This window comes from Cryptomeria japonica, unplaced genomic scaffold (genome assembly GCF_030272615.1).
Source record: "Cryptomeria japonica unplaced genomic scaffold, Sugi_1.0 HiC_scaffold_187, whole genome shotgun sequence".
Taxonomy (NCBI): Eukaryota; Viridiplantae; Streptophyta; class Pinopsida; order Cupressales; family Cupressaceae; genus Cryptomeria; species Cryptomeria japonica.
Window position 1 is genome coordinate 268,756 of NW_026729009.1, and position 22,723 is coordinate 291,478.

At 34.3% G+C, this 22,723-nt stretch overlaps 2 protein-coding genes across 2 annotated transcripts; both read left to right on the top strand.

The window, feature by feature from the left end:
- The first annotated feature begins 4,402 nt into the window (after positions 1-4,402).
- LOC131053164 (endoglucanase 16-like) lies at positions 4,403-12,929 on the top strand. Its single transcript, XM_057987783.2, has 9 exons — positions 4,403-4,609; positions 4,727-4,939; positions 5,025-5,225; positions 5,365-5,442; positions 5,533-5,685; positions 5,777-5,885; positions 6,033-6,196; positions 6,271-6,581; positions 12,563-12,929. Exons 1-9 carry the CDS (start codon positions 4,403-4,405, stop codon positions 12,927-12,929), a joined length of 1,803 nt encoding a protein of 600 aa, XP_057843766.2.
- Positions 12,930-18,507: 5,578 nt separating this feature from the next.
- LOC131053165 (endoglucanase 16-like) lies at positions 18,508-20,723 on the top strand. Its single transcript, XM_057987784.1, has 8 exons — positions 18,508-18,714; positions 18,832-19,044; positions 19,130-19,330; positions 19,470-19,547; positions 19,638-19,790; positions 19,882-19,990; positions 20,138-20,301; positions 20,376-20,723. The coding sequence occupies exons 1-8, from the start codon at positions 18,508-18,510 to the stop codon at positions 20,721-20,723; spliced, it is 1,473 nt and encodes a 490-aa protein (XP_057843767.1).
- Positions 20,724-22,723: the final 2,000 nt, after the last annotated feature.

A 22,723-nucleotide genomic window follows, 5' to 3' on the forward strand; every position in this document is an offset into this window, starting at 1 on the left:
TTTTTGCCCTATTAAGAGATCCCTCTTGAATTTATATAAAAAATAATACATTTTATTGAGAAGGGTCTAAATGAGCATGTAGAATTCCTCATAATTAAAAGAATATTTTAAAAGTGTAGCCAGATTGAGATATTCTCAATCCTATGTTGACGCAGTTGATGTAGAACCAGGTGATGCAGTGAATAAAAGAGTTTTGAAATTTGTGACGCCGCTGAAAAAAAATCTGCTTAAAGAACAAACCTAGTTCATTGTCAAAGATCTTACAGTTGTTTGATTCAAGACCTATTTCCATAGTATTATATACACCAACATAATGGGGCTTCCTCTTCAAGCATTTCTTAGGGAAAATTCATCTATCCATCCCTTACCATTAAACAAGTCATGCTTTTTCACAACCCTTTAATTATCATGATCAATAGATATGAACCCGACCATGACATATAGAACACAAATGGAACAAAGATCCATAATTCTGAAGAAAATCAAATATATTAGATAGGAATACAAAAACAACCTGAGAAGGAAAAAAAGTTGAGGAACCTTTAGATTAAGAACCTCTTCGCCCACTATAATAATGATCGCCCTCTAGATTGTCGCACAATCCCACTTGAAGATGTACTTCATATGCTTCATTGTGTGGGACACATGAGTTGGAAACTCACAGTCAGTAAATGTAATTGAAATGCATTATTTCAAATGCTTATACTCTATTATTTCAACCAGCAGTAGACAAAGAGAACAAAGAGAAAAAAATGATGAAACAAAATGTTCATTTTTCCCTCCTAAATCCATCTTTTCAAATGCCACCCAAATCTATGGAAACAGTAAGCTCAAAATAGAAATGTAATCATACAAGTGAGGGATTTGAAGTAGATTGAAGTAATTATTTTCTTACTTTCTTAACCTTGCCAGTATCTGATCAAAACCTATTGCACATCGAAAAATCATTTCCATTTTTATGAGATGCGCTAGGAATGTACCACGATTTCCTAAGGAAAAGCAACTTGACAGTCAAATCAGAAAGAAGGAATTATAATCGGCCTTATGGTGTTACCAATATATATTTCCCACACTACTTGGTAATCTTGCACAAATGTTGGAAAGATGCCACCTCAGTCATGTTGAAGAACACTTTTCCTATGATGTGAGAAGAATGACAGTCTTTTAAATCTTCACTACCATGCTTCATCTGAATGTGTTGTGTCTTATCTCCGTTAAATATGATGCATGCGTCAGTTCACCTGAAATAATCAGAACAAAATAAATAAACAAAATAAGGCTAATTAAATGGTTGTGACATGGCTAAGGGTGTCAATTCTTCATCCACGAGGATTTCTTCATAAATTAAGAAAATTTCGCCCAAATTTAGCAAACATCCTTTATCGGCTAGGAAATCTTCTAATCCATTGGAAGATCCAAGTTTCCATCCAACCATCCTTATGATTGAAGGTTTTTGTCCTCACTAATGAGATAATGTAAAGCATTAGACAAATTCATCAAATCAATCATGCCTTTCTTCTTCCATCCAGTCTCCCTATAAAGAACTCCAAGAAGCATCTAGAACATTAGGTCGTCTTAGCTGATTAAAATGTTAATTATACTTTGGAGAACTTTATTATAATAAAGTGATATATATATATATAATTTAATTAAAATAATTACATTAAATCATCATTTAAATATTTTTAATAATTTTTACCACTTAATAAACGTAAATTTAATTGTAAATGTCACGTAAAAATTGGGAACATTACACTTTTTTGTTTTCAATTGATTTTTCTTGATGATTCATATTGTCCTGCAAATCTTTTTGAGTGATACTCAACTACTAATTTCTTTGTTACTACTACTTCTAACTTTCTTAGAGGCTTTTTTAGGACGAACCATTTCACTATTCAGCTTTCACTATGATCCTTTGATATCATCACAAGTTGTGAAACTTGAACCAAGATATGTCTCTAAATTTCTTTCAAGAAGTGGGTTATCTCAATGGGAAAACCTTTTATCATCTATTTTGAAAATTAGCTTATCTCCAACCCAATGGAGAAATAGAAATAATAGAGGTATTATAAACTAGAAATAAGTTTCCTATTTAGACCATTCATATCAGTCTAATTCTAAATAATTGTCTTCTAAATTTACTTCATTTTTTATTCCCAGTTAGTGTCAACGTGTAATGTTCCCTTTTGGGATGATCCTAAATCTTTCCCTAAAATCAAATGTTCAATTAAAAATAAGAAATATAGAATATTAATTATAAATTTCCTTTCCAATGTAAACTTTGGTACTAACCATACAAATATAGAATATAGAACTCCATTTCCCATAATCAACCATAATAGGGGTTGGAGAAGAAGCACGATAAGACACCTGGAACAATCACCATAACTAAGCCCAAGAGTGTGGAGCATCTAACGAGGACAACTTGATACCTTGGCCCCAAGTGGCAGGAACGCTTCTCCATCCAACATGAGGTAAGCTACTTAAAAGGAGGACTTCTATCAACTCTCCAAACTGTGGTTGCACAATAGGGTTCCTGGAATGTTCGCCATAATTAAGACCAATGGCATGTAGCTCTATTCTTGGGTGTGAGAAAGTTACAATCACATGGGGAGGGGGGGGGCGGGGGTGGGGGGCAACATTTTCTTGCTCAATGCACCTTGTATGTCTTATTAAAAAAGAATGCACAAGTGTGAGACATCTATGATAGGAGAGGAATCACTGTATTCTTCATAATTATGAAAGGTAGTGATGATGACCTCTTGTCCTAGTTTATGAATAGCATAGAAAGTGGGAGATTTATGGTGGGTGGTATCAATTTAGAGGTTTCAGAAGAGATTATTGTCCGAGTGATTGCGTTGAACTGTGATGGAAAAAAGTCTCTCGAATAAGTAAACAAATTCTTATGAGGAGTGCATTTCAATGTTTCTACAGGATGGTGAGGGACTAAAGAGACACTAGAATCGATTTAGCAAAGAAAAAATTTCATTATTGTGAGGATCCATTACCTACCATATGATAAAGTTCTTCATATTGGAGGGACAATTTGTAACAATCCACAGGTACAATTTCCCCATTCTTAATCACTTAAGACATAATAAGCTTGTTAGTTATCCATTATTTTTATTTTCTTCCCTGGACAAGTGTTCTCTTAAAGATTTTTACCCACCCTTATATAAGGGCTTCATTTATACCATTTACAATTACTGCTTGGATAAAACCCCACTCTCAACCCCACTGCACCGTATAATTCTCCTAATGATCATGACCAGAAGCCTCCTCATCCTAGTAGTTCCAAAAGGAAAATTTCCTCTAAAGATGAAAGACGCATCTCTCTCCCACGCCATTTTATTTGGATGTCTAATGGTTTGGGGTCATTCCTTACTTAATCTAATAAAAAACAACTAGAAACCATAGAAGATTGAGGAAACCAACATGCGAGCACTAGAGAAACTAAGATTGATCTAACAATAGTAGGTCTTATATGGCCTACCACTCCTTATTGAGAAACTCTTGTTTTACTTCGAATGACTTTTCACTACGGAAGAGGCTTGAACCAGCCACTGCAAGCAAAGGAGGATACAAGTAGGGAGTGTCCTCTAAATGGCTTTTCTTTTTTTGAACTAGAGTGGTGAGAACTATGATGAGGCTAAAGACCAGCTTATTGCAACTTTCATTTCTCTTTTCTCTTATGCAACTCCTATTGAAAATATTGAATGATAATGACTATACTATTGACAAATACCTTACAATAAACAATTAAATTCAGATTGTATTTTTTAAAGTATAGTATAACATCATGTAACCAAAAATATTTTTCCAATACTTGATACAAATATTTAATACAATAATTACTTACTACACGTATGTATATTATATTAAAGCATTAATCCTAAAACCGAATTTTAACAATAGTATTATATCTTAAATCAAACTACAAACTTTCACCTGCCTTAGCCTGTAATTAGAATCGTTTTCTCCCTTACTATTCATCAACGATCAACGATAATTACTAACGGTAGCATTGCGGTGCAGACGGAAAATAATACAAATCAAAACAAATGCTAAAACTTATAATTCTTGTGAACAAGAACAAATCAAAATTGAAGGTAAAACGTATATATCTTGTGAAACGTATAATTCTTGTGAACAACAATCGAAAAAAAGACAAATGATATAAGGCATCAACCTGATTTCTCGTATTAACTGTTTGAGGTGCTGAGTATTTATCGTTTATTTTGTGGTGTCCCATGCTCTAAATCTTGCAGTTCCCATGCATTACTCAGCAACAGAAACTCATACACAGTCCTCGTGATAAATACTAGCTTTATCCCACGACTAACAAGTCTATAAATTTAGCGCACAATTCTAAATTGCATATCAAAGAAAGAAGAGAATCCATATGGCCAAGGCAATGGAAGCGCTTTTGGCAGTGGTGTTGTTGCTGTTTTGTGGTGAGTGGCAGGTGCTTCGTGGAGAATTCGATTACAGAGATGCTCTATCTAAGTCTATCCTCTTTCTAGAGGCCCAACGATCCGGTAAACTCCCACAATCCCAGCGAGTAAAGTGGAGAGGAGATTCTGGCCTCACAGATGGGAAGTTGCAAAACGTAAGTAGAAGCAGAAATAAATCCCTATTCAATTTATTTAGAAATAAAAATAGAAGTGGATCATACTATCATTCCAAATTGACTCCATACAAAATTTTATGTGCAACTCAACTGCAGGTTGATTTAGCTGGGGGTTACTACGATGCAGGCGATAACGTGAAATATGGGCTTCCCATGGCATTCACTATCACCACACTCGCTTGGGGCACACTGGATTATGGGAAAGAGTTGAAAGCTGCAGGAGAGATTCAGAATGCAAGGGACGCTATTAGATGGGGAACTGACTACTTTCTCAAGGCTAGTGCAACTCCAAATGAATTATGGGTTCAGGTAAAGAAATCTAATCTAAAATATTCAGCATTCATTCTTTTAGATTATGAAAAACTGACGAGGTTGATCTTGATGCATGAAATAGGTGGGTGATCCCCAGGCAGACCATAATTGTTGGGAGCGTCCAGAAGATATGGACACTCCTCGATCTCTTTACAAGATTGATAAAGACACCCCTGGATCAGAAATTGCAGCAGAAACGGCCGCAGCCTTGGCTGCCTCCTCCATTGTTTTCAGATTCACAAACCCTCGTTACTCACACCTTCTCCTCCAACGTTCTCAATCGGTATGTTTGGGTGCTCAAGTAAAATAGAAAACATAGCTGTTAACTAACACAGCAAAATCAACAAGTTTCATCCATCCATTTTGAGAAAAACCTTATACATCCATCTTCTTTCTAACCGGCCATTCATGTTTCCCTTCAGCTCTTCAGCTTTGCCGATCGATACAAGGGCACCTACGGAGGAGAGTGTCCATTTTATTGCTCTGTTTCAGGCTACAATGTAAGAAGACTTTGGTTTTCTCTTAACATATGCACTTGTAACCAGAATTTGGTTTTCTTTTAACATATGCACTTGTAAATATGATCTCAGGACGAGCTTCTATGGGCTGCATCTTGGCTATACAGAGCTACCAAATCCTCATATTATTCCAACTATATTATCCAGCACGACGATGTAAAGGCATATGTTAATGAATTCAACTGGGACCTCAAATATGCTGGAATTCAAGTGCTTCTAACAGACGTAAGCGTAGACTGATTGGTGCAATTTTTTAAATAAAATGTAATATAAACATACTCTAGCTTAAAGCTAACTTATGCACTTCACCAACCAGTTATATTTCCAAGGGGAAGCTCAATTCTCAGCCTATAGAAGTAATGCAGAACGCTTTGTTTGTTCACTTCTTCCAGGCAGTCCCATTCGTTCTGTTAAAACCACCCCAGGTGAACTCTCTATCTCTTCACCAGTACCACTAACAATCATTCCTTTTTCTAGTCACAACCATATAAATCCTCTGTTACTACTCCTTTTCTAATCATAGCCCTCAAAATTCTCTTAGTGATATCTGTAATACAATTCTTTTGTTACAGGAGGTTTGTTGTATGTTAGAGATGGCGCCAACACTCAATATGTTACCAGTGCTGCTTTTTTGATGGCAAGATACAGTGATTTACTATCAGCTAAGAAGCGAACATTGTCATGCGGCAACACTCTCTTTAAACCCAACGACGTTATGGGCTTCGCAAAGCTACAAGTAAGCACACTACATTATCTGTTTTTGTATTTTGGAGCATACAATATAACGAATCCTAATCATATCCTTTGCAGATTGATTATTTATTAGGAAGGAATCCTCTGGGCATTTCATATATGGTAGGATACGGTTCCAAATATCCAAGGCAACCACATCACAGAGGAGCATCTGTAGTTTCCATTCATCAACAACCAAGGAAGATCAAATGCATTGAAGGTTTTATGAACTGGTTTCACAAAGATTCTTCCAATCCAAACACACTAATTGGGGCAATAGTGGGGGGCCCAGATAAATATGATCGTTTTGTAGACCTCAGGACCAAATCTAGCATGCTTGAACCTACAACATACATAAATTCTCCTCTTGTGGGTGTTCTTGCAAAATTGTACAGAATGACATGCAAAACTAACAGGCAGTGTTGATTTTCTTGGACATCAAAGAACTAGGAAAAATCTTTCCATCAATCATTGGAAATGACAGATTATGTTGCACTAGAGTATTTACAATTGTGGGAGGCTATATGAGAAAAGGCCCCCAAGATGAATCATGTCATTATTAACACAATAAAAATTATTATTTTCAAGTTACAGCTTTTATGTTGGTTCTAAAGTAAAAAATATATAAATCTATTTATGTTAGAATTAGAATTGAATATTATTAATAGTTTATGTTTTAATATAATAAAAAAGTGATATTATTAATTTTTTTGTTATGCTGATAGGTATTATACAATTTCATTAGGGGTAGTTAGAATTTGTATACATACAAATTTCTCCTTAAATCACATGGATGAACAATAATCATGGTCATTATTACTTGATTATGAAACTAGTTTACTTTTTAATATTGTTACAATTATTAATATGAAATTTAATATTGTTAAAATTGTTAATTTGAAATGTGTAATGTGCTCAAAGGTGTGATATGATTATATTAAGGATGGTGATAACTTGTGCACATACAAACTTTTTCTTAAATTACATTCATCAACAATAACCATTGTCATCAATTAATTATAATACTTTCACCCTCTAAAAAATGGAAATCCCCCATCCCATGTCTTCATTATTATACATGAGCCAAATTTATTTGTTGGATTGTACATTGTCTCTCACATTATTCTACATCAACCAATTTATTTGTTGCATTGTACATTGTCTCTCGCACTTTTTTATCACAAATTCATAGGTGCTCAATGAAGCAATGCCTATTTACTCTAAAGCATATTTTCTAAACAATTTAATTCACTCATCTCACTATTTCTTTTAAATACAAGTAATAATAACTCAATGTGACAATAATTCTCGCAACAATAATATATTAATGAATAAAAACTCAATCGCCAATAAGTTGAAAACAGCAATTATGCTTTTACCATGAGCCCAAGTACCTTGGAAAGAAATAATAAAGCAATAAATAAAATGCATCATTCACATTATAGCCATCAACAAATGGCTGAAGAGAGAAACCCTTCACGCCGATGTGCAATTGGTTATGTAGCTTTTGAATACCACATTATTTTATTTTTCTAAAGAAAATATGATGTTTTATTTTCATTTTATATTTTCTTCCCCTACAAGTTCCCATTCATTCACCTGGCAATATATTGATTTACTTCTTATGATTTTGATTTTTTTTTAAATAATTGTTTACAATTTTATATTTATAGGTAATTCTTTTATTGACAAGTTGTGGAATGAGGGCCCACTCATATAAAAAATGGCATATAAAATAGAGAGTGAAATCTAATTGAAAAATGAGGAGAAAAGAAGAGGAAGAAGACAGAGGAAGTTGACAAAGTTTAAGTTTGCTAAAACATATTAACAAACCATCCTTCCAAAATTTGACTAAAAGTAACTTTGCTTTAATGTCAAAGGACAAAAAGACTTCACTATTTTTCTTTAATTTTCTCTTGGTAAGGAGTGCTTGAGAGATCCACTAAGAGGCCTTTCAAATAGAGGCTTGGGATTCCATTTTATATTTTTCAACCCTGGATTTCATACTTGGTCACTTATCAAGTTTACCAATGTTTAATCAAAATCGTACTCTTAGTCTAGCGTGATATTCGTGATGTTAGGGCAAATAAATTCATCTTAATGGTCCAAAAATTCATTCAGAAAACAAATGAGCTACTTACATGAAACATGAAGGAGATCCTCATCTTCAAAAGGATGGAATTTTTCCTATTGAGAAATTTCCTTACTTTTAGAGGTTTGATGATTGCACTGGAAAGTCACCAAACAACACAATTCTACAGCACAAGAGAGAACTATATTCATAGAAATAACCCCAACAACCATAGTAATAAAGGAATTTTGCAAGGAATAATTTAATAAAATCCAATTGTTTTGTCAAAATAAGTCAAGATTAGAGCTACCATTTTTGTAAATCCCTTTCTGGAGGTTACCAATATAAAGATTTGATATATATTTTGTATTGCAGCCCATAATTTTGAGCCCCATTTATTAAATCTAAAACAACGCTCTGAAAGACCATAACGACTAGTATGCTGAAACCATGCACCATATAAAATTTAATTCCAACCATGTGTGATAAAGGCTCAAAGAAGTTAGCCATCATGCATTTTCTTGAATATATTTTTGCCCTATTAAGAGATCCCTCTTTAATTTCTATAAAAAATAATACACTTTATTGAGAAGGGTCTAAATGAGCATGTATAATTCCTCATAATTAAAAGAATATTTTAAAAGTGTAGCCAAATTGAGATATTCTCGATCCTATGTTGACGCAGTTGATGTAGACCCAAGTGATGACGTGAATAAAAGAGTTCTGAAATTTGGGATGCCTCTGAAGAAGGAATCTGCTCAAAGAACAAACTTGGTTCATTGTCAAAGATCTTACAGTTGTTTGATTCAAAATAGAAATGTAATCATACAAGTGAGGTATTTGAAGTAGATTGAAGTAACTATTTTCTTACTTTCTTAACCTTTCCAGTGTCTAATCAAAACCTATTGCACATCAAAAAATCATTTCTATTTTCATGAGATGCGCTAGAAAAGTACCATGATTTCCTAAGGAAAAGCCACTTGACACTCAAATCAAAAAAAAGGAATTATAATCGACCTTAAATGGTGTTACTAATATATACATACATACATACATACATATATCTGTGTGTGTGTTTGTGTGTACGTGCGTGCACGCATGTACATACATACATACATACATATATATATATATATATATGTGTGTGTGTGTATGTATAGATATACATATATACATATATATACATATATGTATGTATATAATCACTGTATAATAAAACAAATAATTAATTTCTTTAAAGTTTCATCCAATTTGTCATTCCATTATGGAGGCGAGATGTGGGCATATAAGGAAAGAAAGTAGACAAATGGTCCATTCAAGTTAAGCTAGGAGGTCAAATGACAAATGTACTTTCAAGTCCTTGACCTTAATGGATAGGCTCAAGGAGCCTTATATGATCTCTCGTGGGCTTCATAGCATGGATGAGTCATTGGGTAAATCCTCAAAGAAAACTCACATGTATTTATAATTATTAGGATTATGATTAGAATTGTCTTTATAACTTGTTGGACTATATGTGTATCTTTTGATAACAAATTTGATTGCAAGTTATAAATCAAGACACTAAGTTGACAAATCTCTATTTCCAACACAATCCCAACACTTGTTCAAAATTTTAGGGACAATCAAATAGAGTCCTAATAGAAATTAGTGATTCTCATTATAGCAACAAAATAGTGGAAGATGACCAAAAAGAGGGCACAATAAAGTAGGTCAACCTTTGGAGACTCAATGTTTAACCAATTTCATTTGGATTGACCTGAAAACTCTTTCACAAAAGGATGCTTTTCCATAATTTCCAAGATAATAATCCTAGAGTCAAGTTTCCAAGACATATCTTAGATACAATCATCATAGATCTTAAAATCAAGAGGCTCAAAAGGAAAGGTGACCAATATCCCTAAGAGATAAAAGGTAGGGTTGATTTCCAGTTCTAATGAAGGGTAGGAAAAGTGAGAGAAAGAGGAATGTTCTCCCCATACATATAAGGAGGACACACAACCTCAACTTTATAATTTAACCATATGTCTAATGTGGGCTATTTTATAAATTTGGGATTCTAAAAAACACTATATATCTAATAAGGCTTCGAAACATTTTTTTAGTGTTGTGTATCAATATAGATGTAAAGGCTCCTTTATCAAAAGGGAGACTCTAGAGAGGTAGCTTGAGCTAAGGGTAGAAAAATAGAACTAGAGTCCTTGTATTTTTGTTAGGGGGAACACAAATATTTAGATCGACCTGTCTATGATCATTCCAATCTAACCATATTATTCTATAAAAATGGAAAATGCACGACAAGATTGTTTCCCGCAAGGAATTAGTAATTGTGTCAAGTAATAATTCATCAAAGATGCAACTATTGTGGACAACAGATAATGAGTCCACAATCATTTCCATGTGATTTCACTGCCTTAAATTCAACTCATTTCACTCTTACCCTTACGTTATTTACTCCTTAACACCCTATTGATTTTTTATTTTTTTAGGTCTTTCCCTACATAACAAATCCATTATTTCAATGACTGAAATTTCCTACATTAGCCACTGTTGACCACCCTATACAAAACACCTTTTCCCTCTCAATGTCATTTTCCCTAATTCATTTTTCATTTATAATATTGCACTCGTCATTGACCAGCTTACACTTGGCAATGCATATTAAAAATTGATTTTTTTTTTTGGATTGTCTAGAACCTTTGAATATATCTCTAATATTAGAAAGCCACATAAGTCAACCACATGTATAGTCAAACTAAGACAATAGTGAGAGACAAAAAATATGTAAATAAATAGCTTAATGCATTAACTCAATGAAATATTTAACTTAATAAGATATAAATTTAAATTGAAATATTTTTTGTCATCTAGAATAGAAAGTTTTCTATCTAGGATAGAGACATGTGATGACCATACAAGATACCACACAGGAACAAATCATATAAAAAGTACATAGTATTCACAAGTAAGGTTATCTAGAAAAAATATCTACACTAACACCCTCCATGCACAACTAGGTGGATACAAAGAGATTAGGGTCTTTAAAAGTACAAAGAAACCCTAACAAAGTTGTTAAAAAGAAATGACCTAGTGGGAAAGAATTCCCATTGATGTGGAAAGAGGATGGAAGCAGATTAACTCCATAATATGTTAATGAACAAGTCTTGAATATTCATGCCTACCTTTATGTTGATCTTGAGTTATGACTAAAACTGATATATGGTAACAAGTACCACAAAGATTCAAGCACACTAACCATAATGAATGACCCTCAAACTAACATGTGACATGATGCAAATGAAATGACATATTCAAGATCATTAACCAAATGCTCTAAATATGAGATGTTATCTCAAATGTACTAAAATGTGTGATGTTATGAGTATGATGTGCTCAAGAAAAACTAAATAATCTAGATACAATTCATGCAAGTTGTCATCAAGAAGAAGATGATATGCAATTAAACTTTTTATGCATGAATCTTCTCTAGGATGGAACATTATTGAAGTTAAATTATTACAATACCCTCGAACCACGCTTGACTTAGTACTTTATCATATTCATTTCCTCGATTAGCACTAACAATTTTTAAAATAATCTCTATAGTCAAATGGGATAAATGAAGCATGCAAAAAACAAGTAGAACATACAATTACCAAGAATGAAAAGAAGCTTATAGTATGCAAAAACAAAATCCTTCTGGTCTTTACAACACGTATAGGAAACTAATCTAAAGAATACATATGGGCTGCATAAGAATAAAAGGGCTTGTAGCACAACTAGCATCTCCAATTACTTGCATGATGGTTTTCGTGTCCTCTTCCTAAACCAATCGTGACAGCTATATGAATTGGAACCTCAATACAATTTAACCCCAAATGCTTGATCTATGATATATCGTAGCTCCAAATAAGAAATCATACAAGATAGAAGGAACACACATCTACCTTCCAATGTTTAATTTCACAGCTTACTAGATACCTCATAACAAGGTTAAAATAGGTGCAAACACCTCTAAAATTAGTTTATCGCAATAACATGTTATTGGGAAAAACTAATTTAGAGGTGTTTGCACATATTTCAACAAGTTATTGGACTAAACTACTTTTTATTATGTTTGAACCTATTTCGACCTTCTTTTCTACTATCTAGTAAGCTATGAAATTAAACATTGGAAGGTAGATGTGGTTTCCTTATCTTTATAAACTCCTCCATCTTGATGATGGATGATGGAGTATAATCTAAAATGTTCATGTGAAAAATATCTCACACAATTGAAATATAAATTGTGATATATAGTGAGATCACTCTTAGAAACAACAAACTAGTGCACGGTTCTCTTTCAATTAATCCCCCATGGTGTGTTCAACAATTTGTATCAAAGTCAAAATTAGAGAGTGATGCGGGACCGGGAGAAGGGAGAGACTTTGAATTTGAAATTAGGACTAGGCAGGAAACCCTGCAATGGACAAGCAAACCAGGGGGAGGGCGGAAAGGATGGATCTCAGGACTGCCTGATTCCTCTGAGCCAAATGGAAAGGACCTAGTGGATGGGAACCCAAAAGCTGGAGACAAGCCTGTCGATCCTGATGGGGGGGATGGAGCATCATGTGCTAGACACAGCCCAAGGAAGGGACCTATTTGTAGGGACAACGGTCGGTCGTAGACGTCTCTATTCGGTGTCAAACCGAGTGGAAAGTCCTCGCTACTCCCAGTTCATAATATCTCAGAACCAGAAAAGGGTAGATCTTCTATTGCAGTTCCAGACCCAGTAATTGAGCATAACATTAGCCTTATGGCAATGACTCGGGTTGGAAAAATTTTGTGCCCGACGCTGAATATTGATGTTGTCGGGACATTTGTGAAACATAAATGGACGCATAAAGGTCAAGTGGAGATAACGGCTATATCCAAAGGTGCGTTATTGATGCCATTTTCATGTGAAGAAGACATGTTGAGGGTGCTTTGTGATGGTCCTTGCTTGATTGGAAAATCTACGCTTGCACAAAATGGTCGCCTAAGATGGACCTAAATGAGTTTTTTTTTGTACAAGCTCCTGTTTGGGTCAGATTGTCGAGCCTTCCTCTAGAGTTATGGGTTGAGGATGTTTTACAGGAATCGCTAGTTCCTTTTGGGAACTCTTATCTATGGATCCTATCACAATAGCTAGAAGAATACTTACCTTTGCAAGGATTTGTATGGGAGTTATGCAAGGCACGAATATGCCATTATCTATCAAGATTAACTCCAGATTGGGGAAGTGGATCCAACCTATAGAATATGAAAGTGTCCCTTTTGCATGTTTTCACTGCAAAAAATCGAGGCATAATTCTAGAAAATGCCCTCTACAGGTCGTCAAATAGAAAGAGAAGAAAGATAAGACAACGCAATGGAGAGCCAAAAAACCTTCTAAGCAACCGAAGATTGCTGAAAAAGAAAAAAATGGCAGAAGAACCCCAAAGTGTTAGCATCCCTGATACCTTCGAGCAACATGGGAAAACTAACATGGAAAAACCCAAAAACCAGATGGTTGAAGAAGGGAAAGAGGATCAAACAGGAAAATACAAGAGAGAACGGCAAAACACCAATCAGGAGGAACAATGAAGTGATACTCTGGAAGATGGAGAAATACAGGTGGTGTTGCAAACCAAGGAGGAAGCGGATTTGAATTGAATTGTGGAAAACACTAACAGAGATGGCCCTAGATCCGACTATGAGGAAGCCTAGAGGTTTTTGATCCTTGGAGGGATCTTGTGTGATAAAATTTAATTCAAACCATGTGTGATAAGGGCTCAAAGAAGTCAGTCATCATACATTTTCTTGAATATATTTTTGCCCTATTAAGAGATCCCTCTTGAATTTATATAAAAAATAATACATTTTATTGAGAAGGGTCTTAATGACCATGTAGAATTCCTCATAATTAAAAGAATATTTTAAAAGTGTAGCCAGATTGAGATATTCTCAATCCTATGTTGACGCAGTTGATGTAGAACCAGGTGATGCAGTGAATAAAAGAGGTTTGAAATTTGTGATGCCTCTGAAAAAGAAATCTGCTTAAAGAACAAACCTAGTTCATCGTCAAAGATATTACAGTTGTTTGATTCAAGACCTATTTCCATAGTATTATATACACCAACATAATGGGGCTTCCTCTTCAAACATTTCTTAGGGAAAATTCATCTATCCATCCCTTACCATTAAACAAGTCATGCTTTTTCACAACCCTTTAATTATCATGATCAATAGATATGATTCCGACCATGACATATAGAACACAAATGGAAAAAAGATCCATAATTCTGAAGAAAATCAAATGCATTAGATAGGAATACAAAAACAACCTGAGAAGGAAAAAAAGTTGAGGAACCTTTAGATTAAGAACCTCTTCGCCCACTATAATAATGATCGCCCTCTAGATTGTCGCACAATCCCACTTGAAGATGTACTTCATATGCTTCATTGTGTTGGACACATGAGTTGGAAACTCACAGTCAGTAAATGTAATTGAAATGCATTATTTCAAATGCTTATACTCTATTATTTCAACCAGTAGTAGACAAAGAGAACAAAGAGAAAAAAATGATGAAACAAAATGTTCATTTTTCCCTCCTAAATCCATCTCCTCAAATGCCACCCAAATCTATGGAAACAATAAGCTCAAAATAGAAATGTAATCATACAAGTGAGGGATTTGAAGTAGATTGAAGTAATTATTTTCTTACTTTCTTAACCTTGCCAGTATCTGATCAAAACCTATTGCACATCGAAAAATCATTTCCATTTTTATGAGATGCGCTAGGAATGTACCACGATTTCCTAAGGAAAAGCAACTTGACAGTCAAATCAGAAAGAAGGAATTATAATCGGCCTTAAATGGTGTTACCAATATATATTTCCCACACTACTTGGTAATCTTGCACAAATGTTGGAAAGATGCCACCTCAGTCATGTTGAAGAACACTTTTCCTATGATGTGAGAAGAATGACAGTCTTTTAAATCTTCACTACCATGCTTCATCTGAATGTGTTGTGTCTTATGTCCGTTAAATATGATGCATGCGTTAGTTCACCTGAAATAATCAGAACAAAATAAGGCTAATTAAATGGTTGTGACATGGCTAAGGGTGTCAATTCTTCATCCACGAGGATTTCTTCATAAATTAACAAAATTTCGCCCAAATTTAGCCAACATCCTTTATCGGCTAGGAAATCTTCTAATCCATTGGGAGATCCAAGTTTCCATCCAACCATCCTTATGATTGAAGGTTTTTGTCCTCACTAATGAGATAATGTAAAGCATTAGACAAATTCATCAAATCAATCATGCCTTTCTTCTTCCATCCAGTCTCCCTATAAAGAACTCCAAGAAGCATCTAGAACATTAGGTCGTCTTAGCTGATTAAAATGTTAATTATACTTTGGAGAACTTTATTATAATAAAGTGATATATATATATATATATATATATATATCAATAATTTAATTAAAATAATTACATTAAATCATCATTTAAATATTTTTAATAATTTTTACCGCTTAATAAACGTAAATTTAATTATAAATGTCACGTAAAAATTTGGAACATTACACTTTTTTGTTTTCAATTGATTTTTCTTGATGATTCATATTGTCCTGCAAATCTTTTTGAGTGATACTCAACTACTAATTTCTTTGTTACTACTACTTCTAACTTTCTTAGAGGCTTTTTTAGGACGAACCATTTCACTATTCAACTTTCACTATGATCCTTTGATATCATCACAAGTTGTGAAACTTGAACCAAGATATGTCTCTAAATTTCTTTCAAGAAGTGGGTTATCTCAATGGGAAAACCTTTTATCATCTATTTTGAAAATTAGCTTATCTCCAACCCAATGGAGAAATAGAAATAATGCAGGTATTATAAACTAGAAATAAGTTTCCTATTTAGACCATTCATATCAGTCTAATTCTAAATAATTGTCTTCTAAATTTACTTCATTTTTTATTCCCAGTTAGTGTCAACGTGTAATGTTCCCTTTTGGGATGATCCTAAATCTTTCCCTAAAATCAAATGTTCAATTAAAAATAAGAAATATAGAATATTAATTATAAATTTCCTTTCCAATGTAAACTTTGGTACTAACCCTACAAATATAGAATATAGAACTCCATTTCCCATAATCAACCATAATAGGGGTTGGAGAAGAAGCACGATAAGACACCTGGAACAGTCACCATAACTAAGCCCAAGAGTGTGGAGCATCTAACAAGGAAAACTTGATACCTTGGCCCCAAGTGGCAGGAACGCTTCTCCATCCAACATGAGGTAAGCTACTTAAAAGGAGGACTTGTATCAACTCTCCAAACTGTGGTTGCACAATAGGGTTCCTGGAATGTCCGCCATAATTAAGACCAATGGCATGTAGCTCTATTCTTGGGTGTGAGAAAGTTACAATCACATGGGGAGGGGGGGGGGGGGGGGGGTGGTGGGCAACATTTTCTTGTTCAATGCACCTTGTATGTCTTATTAAAAAAGAATACACAAGTGTGAGACATCTATGATAGCAGAGGAATCACTGTATTCTTATTAATTATGAAAGGTAGTGATGATGACCTCTTGTCCTAGTTTATGAATAGCATGAAAAGTGGGAGATTTATGGTGGGTGGTATCAATTTAGAGGTTTCAGAAGAGATTATTGTCCGAGTGATTGCGTTGAAGTGTGATGGAAAAAAAGTCTCTCGAATAAGTAAACAAATTCTTATGAGGAGTGCATTTCAATGTTTCTAGAGAATGGTGAGGGACTAAAGAGACACTAGAATCGATTTAGAAAAGAAAACATTTCATTATTGTGAGGATCCATTACCTACCATATGATAAAGTACTTCATATTGGAGGGACAATTTGTAACAATCCACAGGTACAATTTCCCCATTCTTAATCACTTAAGACATAATAAGCTTGTTAGTTATCCATTATTTTTATTTTCTTCCCTGGACAAGTGTTCTTTTAAAGATTTTTACCCACCCTTATATAAGGGCTTCATTTATACCATTTACAATTACTGCTTGGATAAAACCCCACTCTCAACCCCACTGCACCGTATAATTCTCCTAATGATCATGACCAGAAGCCTCCTCATCCTAGTAGTTCCAAAAGGAAATTTTCCTCTAAAGATGAAAGACGCATCTCTCTCCCACGCCATTTTATTTGGATGTCTAATGGTTTGGGGTCATTCCTTACTTAATCTAATAAAAAACAACTAGAAACCATAGAAGATTGAGGAAACCAACATGCGAGCACTAGAGAAACTAAGATTGATCTAACAATAGTAGGTCTTATATGGCCTACCACTCCTTATTGAGAAACTCTTGTTTTACTTCAAATGACTTTTCACTACGGAAGAGGCTTGAACCAGCCACTGCAAGCAAAGGAGGATACAAGTAGGGAGTGTCCTCTAAATGGCTTTTCTTTTTTTGAACTAGAGTGGTGAGAACTATGATGAGGCTAAAGACCAGCTTATTGCAACTTTCATTTCTCTTTTCTCTTATGCAACTCCTATTGAAAATATTGAATGATAATGACTATACTATTGACAAATACCTTACAATAAACAATTAAATTCAGATTGTATTTTTTAAAGTATAGTATAACATCATGTAAACCAAAAATATTTTTCCAATACTTGATACAAATATATAATACAATAATTACTTACTACACGTATGTATATTATATTAAAGCATTAATCCTAAAACCGAATTTTAACAATAGTATTATATCTTAAATCAAACTACAAACTTTCACCTGCCTTAGCCTGTAATTAGAATCGTTTTCTCCCTTACTATTCATCAACGAACAACGATAATTACTAACGGTAGCATTGCGGTGCAGACGGAAAATAATACAAATCAAAACAAATGCTAAAACTTATAATTCTTGTGAACAAGAACAAATCAAAATTGAAGGTAAAACGTATATATCTTGTGAAACGTATAATTCTTGTGAACAACAATCGAAAAAAAGACAAATGATATAAGGCATCAACCTGATTTCTCGTATTAACTGTTTGAGGTGCTGAGTATTTATCGTTTATTTTGTGGTGTCCCATGCTCTAAATCTTGCAGTTCCCATGCATTACTCAGCAACAGAAACTCATACACAGTCCTCGTGATAAATACTAGCTTTATCCCACGACTAACAAGTCTATAAATTTAGCGCACAATTCTAAATTGCATATCAAAGAAAGAAGAGAATCCATATGGCCAAGGCAATGGAAGCGCTTTTGGCAGTGGTGTTGTTGCTGTTTTGTGGTGAGTGGCAGGTGGTTCGTGGAGAATTCGATTACAGAGATGCTCTATCTAAGTCTATCCTCTTTCTAGAGGCCCAACGATCCGGTAAACTCCCACAATCTCAGCGAGTAAAGTGGAGAGGAGATTCTGGCCTCACAGATGGGAAGTTGCAAAACGTAAGTAGAAGCAGAAATAAATCCCTATTCAATTTATTTAGAAATAAAAATAGAAGTGGATCATACTATCATTCCAAATTGACTCCATACAAAATTTTATGTGCAACTCAACTGCAGGTTGATTTAGCTGGGGGTTACTACGATGCAGGCGATAACGTGAAATATGGGCTTCCCATGGCATTCACTATCACCACACTCGCTTGGGGCACACTGGATTATGGGAAAGAGTTGAAAGCTGCAGGAGAGATTCAGAATGCAAGGGACGCTATTAGATGGGGAACTGACTACTTTCTCAAGGCTAGTGCAACTCCAAATGAATTATGGGTTCAGGTAAAGAAATCTAATCTAAAATACTCAGCATTCATTCTTCAAGATTATGAAAAACTGACGAGGTTGATCTTGATGCATGAAATAGGTGGGTGATCCCCAGGCAGACCATAATTGTTGGGAGCGTCCAGAAGATATGGACACTCCTCGATCTCTTTACAAGATTGATAAAGACACCCCTGGATCAGAAATTGCAGCAGAAACGGCCGCAGCCTTGGCTGCCTCCTCCATTGTTTTCAGATTCACAAACCCTCGTTACTCACACCTTCTCCTCCAACGTTCTCAATCGGTATGTTTGGGTGCTCAAGTAAAATAGAAAACATAGCTGTTAACTAACACAGCAAAATCAACAAGTTTCATCCATCCATTTTGAGAAAAACCTTATACATCCATCTTCTTTCTAACCGGCCATTCATGTTTCCCTTCAGCTCTTCAGCTTTGCCGATCGATACAAGGGCACCTACGGAGGAGAGTGTCCATTTTATTGCTCTGTTTCAGGCTACAATGTAAGAAGACTTTGGTTTTCTCTTAACATATGCACTTGTAACCAGAATTTGGTTTTCTTTTAACATATGCACTTGTAAATATGATCTCAGGACGAGCTTCTATGGGCTGCATCTTGGCTATACAGAGCTACCAAATCCTCATATTATTCCAACTATATTATCCAGCACGACGATGTAAAGGCATATGTTAATGAATTCAACTGGGACCTCAAATATGCTGGAGTTCAAGTGCTTCTAACAGACGTAAGCGTAGACTGATTGGTGCAATTTTTTAAATAAAATGTAATATAAACATACTCTAGCTTAAAGCTAACTTATGCACTTCACCAACCAGTTATATTTCCAAGGGGAAGCTCAATTCTCAGCCTATAGAAGTAATGCAGAACGCTTTGTTTGTTCACTTCTTCCAGGCAGTCCCATTCGTTCTGTTAAAACCACCCCAGGTGAACTCTCTATCTCTTCACCAGTACCACTAACAATCATTCCTTTTTCTAGTCACAACCATATAAATCCTCTGTTACTACTCCTTTTCTAATCATAGCCCTCAAAATTCTCTTAGTGATATCTGTAATACAATTCTTTTGTTACAGGAGGTTTGTTGTATGTTAGAGATGGCGCCAACACTCAATATGTTACCAGTGCTGCTTTTTTGATGGCAAGATACAGTGATTTACTATCAGCTAAGAAGCGAACATTGTCATGCGGCAACACTCTCTTTAAACCCAACGACGTTATGGGCTTCGCAAAGCTACAAGTAAGCACACTACATTATCTGTTTTTGTATTTTGGAGCATACAATATAACGAATCCTAATCATATCCTTTGCAGATTGATTATTTATTAGGAAGGAATCCTCTGGGCATTTCATATATGGTAGGATACGGTTCCAAATATCCAAGGCAACCACATCACAGAGGAGCATCTGTAGTTTCCATTCATCAACAACCAAGGAAGATCAAATGCATTGAAGGTTTTATGAACTGGTTTCACAAAGATTCTTCCAATCCAAACACACTAATTGGGGCAATAGTGGGGGGCCCAGATAAATATGATCGTTTTGTAGACCTCAGGACCAAATCTAGCATGCTTGAACCTACAACATACATAAATTCTCCTCTTGTGGGTGTTCTTGCAAAATTGTACAGAATGGCATGCAAAACTAACAGGCAGTGTTGATTTTCTTGGACATCAAAGAACTAGGAAAAATCTTTCCATCAATCATTGGAAATGACAGATTATGTTGCACTAGAGTATTTACAATTGTGGGAGGCTATATGAGAAAAGGCCCCCAAGATGAATCATGTCATTATTAACACAATAAAAATTATTATTTTCAAGTTACAGCTTTTATGTTGGTTCTAAAGTAAAAAATATATAAATCTATTTATGTTAGAATTAGAATTGAATATTATTAATAGTTTATGTTTTAATATAATAAAAAAGTGATATTATTAATTTTTTTGTTATGCTGATAGGTATTATACAATTTCATTAGGGGTAGTTAGAATTTGTATACATACAAATTTCTCCTTAAATCACATGGATGAACAATAATCATGGTCATTATTACTTGATTATGAAACTAGTTTACTTTTTAATATTGTTACAATTATTAATATGAAATTTAATATTGTTAAAATTGTTAATTTGAAATGTGTAATGTGCTCAAAGGTGTGATATGATTATATTAAGGATGGTGATAACTTGTGCACATACAAACTTTTTCTTAAATTACATTCATCAACAATAACCATTGTCATCAATTAATTATAATACTTTCACCCTCTAAAAAATGGAAATCCCCCATCCCATGTCTTCATTATTATACATGAGCCAAATTTATTTGTTGGATTGTACATTGTCTCTCACATTATTATACATCAACCAATTTATTTGTTGCATTGTACGTTGTCTCTCGCACTTTTTTATCACAAATTCATAGGTGCTCAATGAAGCCATGCCTATTTACTCTAAAGCATATTTTCTAAACAATTTAATTCACTCATCTCACTATTTCTTTTAAATACAAGTAATAATAACTCAATGTGACAATAATTCTCGCAACAATAATATATTAATGAATAAAAACTCAATCGCCAATAAGTTGAAAACAGCAATTATGCTTTTACCATGAGCCCAAGTACCTTGGAAAGAAATAATAAAGCAATAAATAAAATGCATCATTCACATTATAGCCATCAACAAATGGCTGAAGAGAGAAACCCTTCACGCCGATGTGCAATTGGTTATGTAGCTTTTGAATACCACATTATTTTATTTTTCTAAAGAAAATATGATGTTTTATTTTCATTTTATATTTTCTTCCCCTACAAGTTCCCATTCATTCACCTGGTAATATATTGATTTACTTCTTATGATTTTGATTTTTTTTTAAATAATTGTTTACAATTTTATATTTATAGGTAATTCTTTTATTGACAAGTTGTGGAATGAGGGCCCACTCATATAAAAAATGGCATATAAAATAGAGAGTGAAATCTAATTGAAAAATGAGGAGAAAAGAAGAGGAAGAAGACAGAGGAAGTTGACAAAGTTTAAGTTTGCTAAAAAATATTAACAAACCATCCTTCCAAAATTTGACTAAAAGTAACTTTGCTTTAATGTCAAAGGACAAAAAGACTTCACTATTTTTCTTTAATTTTCTCTTGGTAAGGAGTGCTTGAGAGATCCACTAAGAGGCCTTTCAAATAGAGGCTTGGGATTCCATTTTATATTTTTCAACCCTGGATTTCATACTTGGTCACTTATCAAGTTTACCAATGTTTAATCAAAATCGTACTCTTAGTCTAGCGTGATATTCGTGATGTTAGGGCAAATAAATTCATCTTAATGGTCCAAAAATTCATTCAGAAAACAAATGAGCTACTTACATGAAACATGAAGGAGATCCTCATCTTCAAAAGGATGGAATTTTTCCTATTGAGAAATTTCCTTACTTTTAGAGGTTTGATGATTGCACTGGAAAGTCACCAAACAACACAATTCTACAGCACAAGAGAGAAATATATTCATAGAAATAACCCCAACAACCATAGTAATAAAGGAATTTTGCAAGGAATAATTCAATAAAATCCAATTGTTTTCTCAAAATAAGTCAGGATTAGAGCTACCATTTTTGTAAATCCCTTTCTGGAGGTTACCAATATAAAGATTTG